The sequence below is a fragment of the Rhamphochromis longiceps genome, linkage group LG18, assembly GCF_057381845.1.
Source record: "Rhamphochromis longiceps isolate RC_006_pf linkage group LG18, R_longiceps_female_GT1.1, whole genome shotgun sequence".
In the NCBI taxonomy this organism is placed as follows: Eukaryota; Metazoa; Chordata; class Actinopteri; order Cichliformes; family Cichlidae; genus Rhamphochromis; species Rhamphochromis longiceps.
In genome coordinates, this window is record NC_140574.1 from 11924945 (window position 1) to 11938135 (window position 13191).

The 13191-nt window shown below is 40.4% G+C and overlaps 2 protein-coding genes across 3 annotated transcripts in view; one reads left to right on the plus strand and one right to left on the minus strand.

The window, feature by feature from the left end:
* The window catches only part of LOC146647807 (uncharacterized), a 56117-nt gene that overhangs the window by 22164 nt on the left and 20762 nt on the right, over positions 1 to 13191 (minus strand). The gene's annotated exons all lie outside the window — the stretch shown is intronic.
* Positions 4778 to 13191, plus strand: part of LOC146647808 (netrin-G1-like) — a 66395-nt gene continuing 57981 nt past the window's right edge. For both annotated transcript variants that reach the window (XM_085390078.1, XM_085390079.1), the window contains exons 1-2: positions 4778 to 5104; positions 9836 to 10479. In XM_085390078.1, the coding sequence (XP_085246204.1) occupies positions 10222 to 10479 (258 nt within the window). In that variant the 5' untranslated portion in view covers positions 4778 to 5104; positions 9836 to 10221. The remainder of the gene's footprint in view (positions 5105 to 9835; positions 10480 to 13191) is intronic.

Below are 13191 nucleotides of genomic sequence, written 5' to 3' on the forward strand. Positions count from 1 at the left end.
AGGTTTTAAATTTTAGCCGTCGTCCTAAAAGAAAGCCTTTACCTCCTCTCAACTATTAATGAGCGCGCTTGATGAACTGATTTGTTGTTACGGTTAAAATTGACTTATGCTATCCATCATGTTGTAAAATGTAGAACAGCTCCCAGAGAGTTTGGCTTTTTGCCAGCAGCTCCCAAACCAAGTGATGCTGGGTTCCAGCTGCTTATGAGCCCTGGTTTTGGGGCCAGATCATAGCTGGCAAACAGTTTAGGTGTACTACCCAGTACCCACTCAACACAATATATTAATATATTTATTTATAGTGATGTTTACAATGATGAGCCATTCCTATATGTAATGTAAGGTGCTTCTTGCGTTTTACACAAGACTATAGGAAACTACTGGGTTTATTCATAATGTGGTTTAAGCTCTGAGAAAGATTTCCACTACTACTGTTAGCCTGACAATCAGTGAGTATCTCTGCTTCTTTTCACTTGTTTAGTCTGACATCGTCTTTAGGTTTCTGTTTTTCAGGCATAGAGAACAATCCATAGTGGGGAACAAGAGACGGCAAGAGACGACGCTCACTCAAGCATATCCATGAATTGTTCAGGCAATAATTAGCATGATTCACCATGCAAGTCTTGCTGAGAAATTCCGATAAATTAAACTTTAATACAAAAAACTTTCAAATCATAAATCTAATGAGATTTTGAAATTGCTGGCATTAAAGGAGAGGCGCCTTCATTAATTTTGTGCTCAACAACAACAACAATAACTCGTCTGGCTAGGCTGCGAGTCCTTTACAAGGTGCGAGGCTCCACGAGGCCACCAGATTCAAACCCAGGACCTTAATGCTGTGAGGCAACAGCACTAATTAGTGTACCAATACTCTACCCAATTCCTGCTCAGTGGTGGGTCTGCTCTAATGAAAGGTGCAGACAGCATATAGATTTATTTGTTGTTGGCAGTTCTGTTGTGTTGACACTTTTTTTTGTGCACTGGTAAATAAAAGAAATAAAGATTTTAAGATAGTGATGTAATCCACTAACTTTCATCTGTAACATCTCACCAAAGAAGTAAATAAGGATGTTTACAAACTTAAGTGTCTCAAATGAGCAATACTCTTGCCTGAACACACATGTACTCAAACAAACAAACACATGCACACAAGGACACACTGCAAGTGCTTGAACCAATTCCAAAGAGTGTTTCCTGCTTCTCCCAGCTCCTTCCTTACCCTGATCACTTCCTGTTCTAAGCTGCACCGCAGTGGCTTTGGCATACTCTCCAGAACAGTGTCACATATTCCTTCTACACAGACACTTTTAAGTGTGGTAACAACCCACTCAAATTCACAACTATGTCTTGCCGGGTGAAAAGCTATACTGTCACATGCCAACACAGGGTTGCTCAGCTCATCATTTCAGAGGTGACGTTTCACTTCAATTGTGAGTAAGCTTCTAGTGATGCAATCAGCACGTGTAAACAGTTATAAGAACCTCTTCACCTAAATTCTGCAATAGCTGAGTGATGTTTGTCAGAGCATGTGAATTTTACTTTAATTATAGCCGGCAGGCCTCTGAGATCTTTATGTAAATCACCAATACCTGAAAAAAACAGCTTTTGGGTTAACTTTCACAGGGACTTGGGAAGTTATCTAATATTTATACCCCCTCTAATTGCATGCCATAATTACAACCTTGGCCTTAAGAAAGGTTTCTGAATAAATTGAATTAATTTGGCAGCCATAAGTTGTGCCTGCATGCTGATTCACTTTGCCCCACCTCTAGAGAGAAATAAGATTAAATACACCAATAATACATTTAAATAGGATAGAAATGTGTCATTAGGAAAAAAGAAGGAAATCTTAAGCTAGGCAGAACAAAGAAAATGTTTGGAATTTGGAAAAGTTGCAGCTCACCAAAAACATCTTATCTATCTCATCTCTGCAGGTCCAAATGTTTCCTTATCATCTCTGCATGTCAGCCTCTCCTTCTTTTCCTCTTCCTCTTGACTGCTCACACACACTCTAAGTACGAGGCTGCTGATCCTGCTGTCCCACTGTGGTCTTCCAACATGCAGTGGGGTCACAGATGATTAAAGCAGTGGCAGGTGGACTCCACTTTGAAACTATCAATAGACCCCCGGGAACTGAATCAAACAGCAAGCGCTCCATCTCTGTCAGCCTAGGTTCTTGGTGGCACCAAGGGAAAGGGTGTGCAGAGGGTGAGAGGGCAGACTCCACCTCTGTATCCTCGTCAAACACTGTAGCACTCTGCTGAAAAACTGTGGAGCTGCTATGGTGGAATTCTAACTCTCTGATGTGATTTCAAGGAGGCTTTGTCTATTCACTGAGCTGACCCTGGAGCCTTTGACCAGGGGGGGCTGAGGCTGGGGTTTGCAAGAGTAGCAGTCTGCATTTTTTTTATATAGATCAACTTGAATAGCAGTCTGCCTAGATTAAAGGTCCCAGTACTTCACCGACATTGTGCAATCAGAAATTACAACTATATCAAATTCACATGGTCAGTCTATCTACCTACCTATCTATCTATCTATGTATGCCTCAAATCAAAATGAAGCAGGGCAGTCATGTGACTGTCAGGGTGGTATAGTAGTATTTCCAGGAGGAATGATTTAATGGAAATGTCAAGAGCAGCAGTAGCTGGAAGCAAAGGCTGAACCCTCTGATACAGCGTGAGACACTTTACTCACTGGGGTTGAGAGACTTGTTGTCATGCAGCTCCAGTCCTAACCAAAATCTGCCTTTATCAGAACAGAAATGGCATTGTCACTTTTTAATGGGATTACAGGTCTTTCATTGCATATCAATTTGCAAGAAATCAATATGGGCTTTGGTGCTATTTGGGGGCATTTAAAACACATAACTGCTTAGCTTACATTCTACAAAACCAGGGACAAGCAGGGAAATGAAGGGTAGGAATAAGACTTCTATTCAGATTTCTGGAAGAAAAAAAAAAGAGGCGGGAGGAAAGGGAACAAAGAAGGAATGAAGGTCAAGTAGATGCCTTGAAAATACAAGAAAAAAATTGTAAATTAGATGGATGAATGGATGATGAATATAAGAAGGGAAGAAAGGAAGGTCATCTGCATCCATAGATATGAGAAGAAAAGGACAGAAAACGCCAACAGCCAATACTGGAAAGCCCTCGGCTTTCAAAAACGCAATAATTATTACCTATTATAGCAAACAACTTCAACGCAGAGCTTTGAAACGTCACATATTTGAAAAATATTTTGCTCTTATTGAAAATCCACTTATACAGCCGGTCAGTTTGCCTAAAGGGCGCAAGAGCCGCCCAGAGTACTCAAGATTCATGCGAGTCGCAAAAACGGTGAAAATGTTTAATCGGAGAAAAGATTATCAGAGAAATATGGATATTTGCATTTCTTATTAAACTTACAACAGAAAAAGACCGTTTTTCACTTCGTGCCTCTGAATGTGCATAGTAATTTTGCAGCTGGTAGAAATATGAACTAAGAATAAGCGCGAGACTTATTGATTCTTATTGCTTTAGAAGTTTTTAAACGGTTCCAGCGTCGACGTGAGATGCGGACTGCTCAATTACTGTGGTGACCTTCAGCTGGGCGCGGTTGTTCTTATCGTGCAATCGCCACCAGTTGGCATTACAACACAATTAAAATGCGTATTCAAAGCGACCTGTCACCGTGGTTGTTTGCCGTGCTGCTTGGCACCCTGTAGTGGAGCGGGTGACATCTGTGACTCCGCGCCAAGGGAGCCCGCCAGACGCACCTAACTGTAGTTATTCTTTTAGCTCTGCCCGCAAAATTCAACGAATAATTACAGCACGAACTCCGACCGGAGGAGTTTTTTTTTCACTTATCTGTTTTACAAGCGCAGTTATTTCCCCACATTGTAACATGTACAGGTAAGATCTTTTTTCCCCTTTATTTATTTTCTGATCGCATTAAAACCCGAGGCGGTGATGTTGTAGTAGCAATCAATGTGTCAGACAATCGGGCGGTTATTGGTGCATAGATGAATAACCTATATTATATTTTTAGAGGAGGGGGGGTCCTTCACTTATTTCTTCCGAGCTCGTGTTCTCAAAACTCCGCAGGCTGCATTCTAATTGTGCTGTACTTGAAATTTTCGCCCCGAAGAGTCGCAGCTGTCAAGTTTTGGGGGGTTTTACTCTTCACGTGCAGCCCTTCCTTTTCATGGTTCGTGCGATGTGATAATGAAACCGCAGTGAGTTTTGCTGATGATGAGATCTGTGCGGCAATAGGGTTAGATTCAGAACTGTTATACAGTAAATCTAGGTGGACATCATTATTGTGTGTGCGCGTGTGTTTGTATGTGTGCGCAGTGCAGCTGTGGTTTCGAAATATCATTAGCGCATTTACAGTTACAGCTGGCTTCAAATGAGTTGGAAGCTTATGTAGAAACCGATGTAGTCCGTTGCAAGAGATCATGGAGCAACTTTATGAATATTATTCAACTTCAAGACTACAGCAAGTTTGTCTACTTTGGAATAATTTAATGTAGATTAAAAATAATCAAATGCTCAAATATTCTAGCATTTTTGAAAAGCGCATGTTTTACTGTGCCTGCTCTGATTACATTTAATTTGCGCGTAAAGGGGAACTGGCTGTAATATTCTGGTAAAACAACGACTGAAGTTGAGATTTACCAGCCAGTCAGTGTTATCTTTAGGACCCGGCGGAGCGCTCATATGTAACTGGACATAGTAGCTCCATTTGAGAAAGATTGCTTATCTCTTTCCTCCTCCGAGCACAACTCGGCTGGGCTGAGAAATCAGTCTAACCTATCCAAACGACCCCGAGAGTTGTTCTTCATCGGGATGTATTTTAATAGCCGTTGATGGACTTCATCGAATTTGGGACAACTGAGAATTACCTTAAAGGCTTCTGAAGTATTCGCGTGCGCCATTCGGATGAACGCTGCGCCAACCAGCGCTGCGTAAATCAAGGAGCCGCTTGTTTGGACACCCGTGAAGGCACAGTGGCGTTTGTAAAAGGGGGAAGAAAAGCTCTGGTGATCGGGTCCCCGTGTTCATTATTCGGATGCAAAAGTTTAAAGAAAGTTGGGAGCAAGAGAGAACATCGTAGTCTCCAGGTCAGTTCCCGCTTTCTGCGCACACATCATTTTTATTGATCTATGTGGTGCAAAAAATAGAAGGAAATTAGAAAGAAAAGAGCCAGTCAGAGACCAATAAACGTCTTTCTGCAACTACCGGTGGCCTCAAAATAACTTGTTGAATGAGCAGATTGTCCCAGGAGCGTATTTAAATGTAAGTGTTATGTTTTGAGCATTCAGATGAGTTTGTACGTTTTCGTTATTTGTGTACTGTTGCTTCTGTGACCGGGATCGTCGTTACTAAATGGGCCGCCGTAATAGGGTAATTGCAGTAGGCTGTTTGTGGGAACGGTAACGTTTGTTAGGTGAGAAGTGGGTAACATAACCACGAGTTTTATATGAGATATATAAAAACTGTTGTGCATGTCCATAGTGTTTAATTGGCATCCTTCTTCAAAGAGTTTAAATGTATTCAGAAGGTTTTCTTCATTTAACAAGAAACTGAAATGTGTAGTCTGCACCTAAACCTAAACCCTTTCTTCAAGTCCGCCCCCAAAATTTAATAGTGGAAACAATGTCAGTTTAACCTGTTGCGCAGCAAGTCAGCAAAGTCAAATCTAGGTGTGCCATGTCTCTGCGCAAAACTGGATTCAGAACATAAAAGAACAGCTTCTTTAAAATATGTCATTTTTTCAAGCTCTATCAGATATTTGCATGTTCCATTTTGAAATCATTTAGAGACCAGAAAAATACTTTTTTTTTTTATTTAAAAAGACTTTTGCTCGAGGCTCTGTCTTTGAACATTACATGTGCTGAACAATAATTTCAAAAATTTGTTTTGATGCTGTGCGTTTTTGCATGTTAGTCGTCCTGGAGAAGAACTCATGACAGCATGATTTCATATGTGATTGTAGTGAAGGCTGTCTGGCTGTGTCTGGGGCCATCACACTGTAACTACATCAACCACATCCTAGAGTGAGTCCTTAAATAACAAGTGACCTAACGTGGCTCCAGTTGGAGAGGTTAAAGGTGCAGCCCAGGGGCAATAATTGTATGTTTTATGTCAAGTGTTCATATTGGGAGAAGCTAAGAGACACAGTTGTAAACAGAGAGAGAGACAGAAAGAGATAGTTGAAGAGAAATAACAATTGAATGAAGGATCAAGACGGAAAGGAATGACAGTCAGAAGATAAATGTGTTACAGTACAGACATGCTTCTGCTTGCCAGTCGATCCCACTGTGACTCATATTGGGGGGTTTGTTCTTGGCTGTAAGAAATTTGGAAGCATTAACCCGTTTATTGTTGCACTCATCAGCCAGAAACAAAGCATTAGTCTGCTCAAACTGGCTATGGATCATAAGTTATTGGTTGGAATTCAACAAAATCAATGAACACAATAGGAGGTATTGTATGTGTGCACATCCAAAAGCCTGACTGATGCCCAGTACAAAAAAAAGAAAGAAAAGGCAAGACGGTAAAATAGCAATTGTCAGTAGAAAAACCACAAAGTGCAAATCAGACTGTCATGTTAGGGTCTTTTTTTTATTTCAAAATCAATACGAGTGTTATTTTGCAATCATTGATGTCAGTTGGTGCAGAGTATTGGAGTAGATCTGAGGTCCTGCCTTTCAGCACCATGGACAGCTCTCTTTCACGTTGGTTAGAAAATGAGAGCTAAGAGGGGATCAAAAAGCCACACTCAGAGACAGAGAGAAAAGCCACACTTAAGCAGGATTACTATAAAATGAATGGAATACATCCGTTATGGTTTTTAAGAGTCTGGCTGGGAGTTTGTAACCAATATAAGCCACGGGGCACGACTGCCTGCTGACTTTTAAAACACTCTGCTATGCTTGAGCTGCCCAGGGGATGGAATGCAAGTGGACACAAGGGGGTGTTTCAGAAGCTTCAAAAACAAGTAAAGGAAAAGAGATGAAGAGAGAGGGGAAGGGAGAGAGAGAGAGAGAGAGTGTGAGAGAGAGAAGGAGTGGGGGGGTGGTCATCCAAAGTTCTGAGCTTTCTCCCGGCATATGGAGGGCTACTCAAATATTAATAACTTCTAATATAGAAGCTGACTCATATTTTTCTCAGTGAAATTATGACATTCACAGGTTTCTCCTTGCACTTTGAGTAGCACAGAATATGAGGTAGACATGCGATGACAGAGGAAACAAGTGTTCTTCTGCATTAAATTTTTTCAGTGTAATAATTTTGATGCAAAATATACAGTGCTGCCAATTATTGCAATGTGTTCCCATGTGCAGCCAAAGCAGCTCTGGTCCATCGGGGCACTGACATTTCTATGGTGTCCTACAGTGTCAGGCTAGAGTACATTGTCAGCTGGTATTATGGTCCTCTATGGAGCTGCCTTGTTTTGGTACCTCCTATGGATGCTTAATCAATTTGGGATTTGTGGAGACTGGAGGTCAACACACAGAACGCGTTTTCTTGAGAAATGTCCCAAGTGTTAAACAGGTTTTCATGTCAGTGGTTTTAATGTTGTGGCTGATGGTGTTGCTGTATAGCCCAATATGCAAACACTACAGCACGGAGGCATATTATTAATGCAGTACAAATTGCTGTGGCTATCACAAATGTCACCTCTCTTGGTCATGTTTCATTGAAAAGCAGTTGAATTTACTTCATAAATTGTGTGGGAACGCTTACTCGGCGCACTAATTTTCTCTTTTAGAGGAGTAAAGATTAAAAAAATTGCAATTCCTTTTTCCTACCTTAGCACCAATGAGCATACCTGTCTATGCCGATTTACTGAGCTACCTGATACCTGCCTTTCATCTGGATATAATTTCATTGCTCTAGATGTCTGTGAATTAAATCCAGTATCCCATGGTCAGGCCTATTTGTTGTCCCTTATTAGCTTTGAATGTTCCTAGCGATAAGTGACCTACACCACCCTGCTGCTGCTACCTAATTTGACTGTCTTATGAAAGCCAACCTCAGCATTATGAAAGGGGGTGTGGGACTTTGCAGTATCACGGTGTGTGTGTTGGTTTGCATGTCAATCGTAAGTGCTCCATCCCATGACGCACCTCCGATCAGACACTGACATTTATATTTATGAAATCTTATACACACATCCTGCGAAAGAAATTACTTAATCAACAATTACACTTCCAGGCATGTTTTAAAGACACTTTGCCGACTGATACGAGTGCATTTAAAGAAAAAGAATTCTACCTTTTCGCCTTTATTTCCTCTACTTTCTTTCTTTTTTAAACAACCATTCATCTATACCTTTTGTCATGGCCCACTTTGAAGGGTCTGAAAAGCAGCTCAGTAATTTCTCCGGCTCAGATGAATAACTTTCATTACATTTGGAATGTATTCAAGCCCATAGTCATTTTGTAAAAGGGGCATTAGGTTAGAAAAAGGAATGCAGTATTTCTAAGGAAGTCTGAAATGTGATCTTAACTCCTTCAAATTGGCACCATTTTCAGTCCAAGACAAGATGACCAAATTAAAATATTGAATTCTAATACCTCCATATGCTAGCAGGCATCACGTAGTATGTGTTCGTGAACAGAGACATCGCTCATTAAAATGAGTTTCTCTTGATAAATATTGTTAAATTGCTTAATTGATTAATTTGATTTAATAACCTCAAATATGGTAATACTTTGTGTTGACACACCAAATTTTCTCACTCTTCTGAACATAAAACTCCCTCCACACGCTTCAAACCCCAGGTTACCTAAATAAATAAATAAATTTCAGCTGTAACTGTCAGTCACAGGGGGGGTGGCTGTAGCCTGAAGGGTAGAGAGGAAAGCTGCTGACCGTAAAGTTACGGGTTCAACTTCATGTACTGTATCAGCTGGAGGAATCAGAGCAGAGAAATTCAATGAGTAATGGTTCTGCCTCAACAAGTACTGCTGAACTCCCCTTGCACAATGCGTTTAACCTGCACTTAAGAGGATAACCATGCGCGTTTCTTAACATTGTGACCTGTGTGGGCAAAGGTTAGATTGAAATGTATTTTTTCTGTACAGCTATTCACAGCAACAAATACTTTTCACTAAGGCAAAAGCTCTGGCAAATTGACAGTCAACAGTAGCTTAACTCTTATTTAAAGTGATACTCAGTTGGAGGTGCTAGTGTATATGCTTGCTTCATTTAGTCCCTGCTACTGCACACACTTTTTACCTGAGTCACTGAGATGGTGCAGGTCTCCGCTGACTGCTGCCAGGCACCATTACCTGATGAGTCGGGCCATCTGACTGATGGCTTGCGATTGCTTTGAGAAATGTACAATCCCTCAAATAGACTATTTCCGTCTTCCAATTTTACTTTAATATTTCCCAAATGCCTCTTAAGGTGCTGAGACAAATGCAACTCCACATTCGGCTATAAAGGAGCAAGAATCAGAAAAGGCAATAACTTAAATGTAGTGACTTGACACATGGAAATAAGTCTTTTTGCACAATGTATGAAAATCACATGGAGATTAGACTCTACAGAAGAAGCTCAATTTGAATTGTACACAGTGATTTTGAAAAGGTTATTATTGAGGGACCCATAAAAGCAGCAAAGCCATACATTACACTTGTGCACTTATTGCACATACGTGTGTCTTTGTGTCTGGGTTTGTGCATGTGTTGGAGTGGGTAGTAAGATGTAAGACTTCTCCACCTAGCTCCCTGCAAGCCATGCTAAAACTCATTTAATATTTTAATGTCGCATTTCAAATGTTTTGTAAATGTATCCAATCTTTTTAATTCATTAAGCTATCCTTTTCTTCTGTCCTTTAGGATGCTGCTGGTGCCAAAAAGTATACTTGGGGATCAAGCTCAGATATCTGCTGATTTATGAGGAGTGTCACTCCTCTGCACATCACATCTGACCGTTAGTTCACCTTTTCATCAACTACCAACACTAGCGAAGACACCCCCTTGTTGACACACCTCATCAGCCTGGCAGAAGCGGTGGCAATCAAAGACAAAATAACTGAATGGGGGCTAATAGTTGCCTGAAGCTCCTCACACAAAACTAGCAAGATGCTGCCACAGTTCCTAAATGCTCTATTGCCCCGTTCAAAGCTGCTGTTAAGTTAGAGTGCTATCGTCATTTCTGTGACTAAGCAAAAGACAAAAAAGAGAAAGAAAAGAAAAGAAGAATCCTACAGAAACCATACTGAATGAGATCAGCGATGTTCTTGCCTGTGTTGTTCGCTCTGCAAGCTTTGTGCACCAGTGTGGGCCACGCTATGCAACATTACCCTGCGGTCTGGGGACACTATGACGTGTGCAAGTCCCAGATCTACACAGAGGAAGGCCTGGCATGGGACTACATGGCCTGTCAGCCCGAAGCCACTGACATGACAGAGTACCTGCGAGTGACCCTCGACCCTCCAAATATCACGTGTGGAGATCCGCCAGAAACATACTGCGCTTTGGTGAGTCGTAACCTCGGTTGTCCCCTGATGGAGACAAATGAGGCTGTAGGCAGGATCGCACAGCATACTGGGTCAGGGATAGAGAGCGGCGCATACAAGGCAATGAGCTGCCGCTGCAGCGGAGATTAATGTACATGTAGACCTGTGCATTAGGACAACAGCAGCAACATACACACACATGCTGTAGTGCAAATCTTGGAGATGAATTTGGAGAGACTGGTAAATGTAAAAACAGACAGATGCACAAAACAACTGGAAACCGTTACATGCACAAACAATCTGTAAATATGTCCTTGCACAACTGATGCACAGGCATACACAAATCTGTATGTGTACATTAGATGTACACAAATTTGGAGCCATTTTTTTCCATATTCTGTTGAAATTCTCTTACAAATGTATTTTTTATTTAAGTTTTTGATGTCCTTCCAACTGTTGCCCTTTAGCGGTCATACAAAGGAAAGTTTTAGGATCGCTCTAATAAATATGTTTTAATATCAAATTATACTGGGGCAAAAATATTGTGAAAATGGATTTATTACTAAGTCTAAACAGACAAAGTACATGCAAATACATAAACAAACATCTATCTTTATAGCTGACTGAAGACTGACTGCATCTGTGCAGATGACTGCACACACACACACACACAGGCACTGACAGGGTAACTGCACTGGTGCTGGCACGGTTATTAAACAAAGAACAGTGAATGCAGTATTCAGCCCCCTTATCAACCTTCATCAACAGTTCAACCCCAGGTTGCATTTGTTTAGAATCACACTCAAAGTAAGCTGTAAGAGCCCATAGGCTTTAAAGTGCTTCATTAGACGTTATGTTCATGCCTGCCAAGAGCTCGTGCGAGTAAATATTTACCAATTAAAATGGGCATCTTTAAAAGGAGGGCTTTTCTTCTCACAGCTCCAGATGGCATTGAGACATTTAATGCCACTGTAGGATGAAAAAGGAGCTAGTCTCCAGTCGGGTGTGACGTTCTGGTAAGCTTTTTTTTTTTTTTTCTCTATCAAAACACAAACTGAAACCTTTATCAGATCAGTAGATTATCCTGAATGTTCAACATTTACATAACACGGGGCGCATAAAGAACAGAACAGAGACAAACAGAGTCAACGTGGTTGGAATACTTTGTATGTTTGTTTGATTTTTCTTGTCAATACAGAATTTGTTCATAGAAAAGATGTCTTATATTTCTTTGCCATGTCATTTTTTTATGCATACTCAGCTTATGTATAATTTAGAAACACTTGTGTTTTATATTTCTTTTGTTGTAATCTATTTTTATTTTTATTATTTATTGATTTTTTATTAAAATATTAATAGCACATGAAATCTCTATCTATTTTGATGTTGGCAAAATACAGAACTAACAAAATATATTGTGGATCAGTTTTCTCCACAGATGTTATGATACACAGGGACAAACTAAAAACAATTTTAAGTAAAATAGTTTCAGTTCAATTTTATTGAGTTGTATTTATATACGGACAAATCGCCACAGCAGTTGCCTCGAGGCACTTTATATTGTAAGGCAAAGAGCCTACAATAATACAAAGACGACAGAGAAAACCCAGACAAACATATGATCCCTTATGAGCAAGCACCTTGGTGACAGTGGCAAGGAAAAACTCCCTTTTAACAGGAAGAAACCTCCGGTTGGGGGTGAAGGGGAAGAAGGCAGGACAAAGACATGCTATGGAAAAGATCCAGAGATTAATAAGAACTAATAATAAATACTTCAGTCTGAAATCAGTCTGTCAAGTGAGTCCAGCACTTAAATTCAGACTGAAATATGTCCGTATTTACAAGCAAATCTGTATGTACGACCCCGTTCACAAGATGGATGGTATCAAATTTTTTGAACAAGCATTCATAGTTCGCATATGATATCATAAAGATTTTGGTGGAATTTACATGTTTCACAGGACTTTTATAATATTTGGTTCTGACTTTGCTACAAAATTTCAGTTCCCCCTTGAGATGCTTTACATCATTTTTTCTATGCGGAACACTTTATTTACAACAGATTACACTGCTAAACAAATGACATCAGCACAACTTGCTGTTTCGCTTAGGAAGTGCCTAAGAAAACAATGTCATGTTGAAAATAATCAAACTTCGAGGATTTTCCTTCACTGGATGATTGCATGTGCGTAAAGACACAAGTAGACTGTGTTCAGCCACCAAATGAAATAAATTGAAAAGATTAGCTGAGGACAAACCATATTGATCTGTTGTGAGACTTTTCTGCCTCATTGGTAGGACAGAACAGTCCCATTAGTGTAAATTCCAGCTGTATGGTAACTCTCAACTATTCTTGCTTCTGGCTAGAATGCCTTTCACCTCTGACATGAATTTGGGGTCATGATTATCTAGATCATCAAGAACACAGACTCCTTCTGGAAACACTTAAATGCCTGTTGTGTGTTTGATCTGTTTACATGCAGACTGACACCAGTGACCTTATCCACCAGTGCTTCCTGAGACTTTGTTGAAGATGAGAGGAGCATGCAAATCAGCTCTTTCAGCCAATCACTAAGTTGCCTGTTGTTGTGAGCCGACTCTAATCAGTTTTTCCCAGGAGTTGGTTTTCCTCATAGTGGATGGTCAAAGAATCCTCAATGTCTTGGCCCCCATCCCTTTCTCCATGTGTTTATGATTCCCATTTCCTATTTCGATTGCTGCTCAAAGAAGATT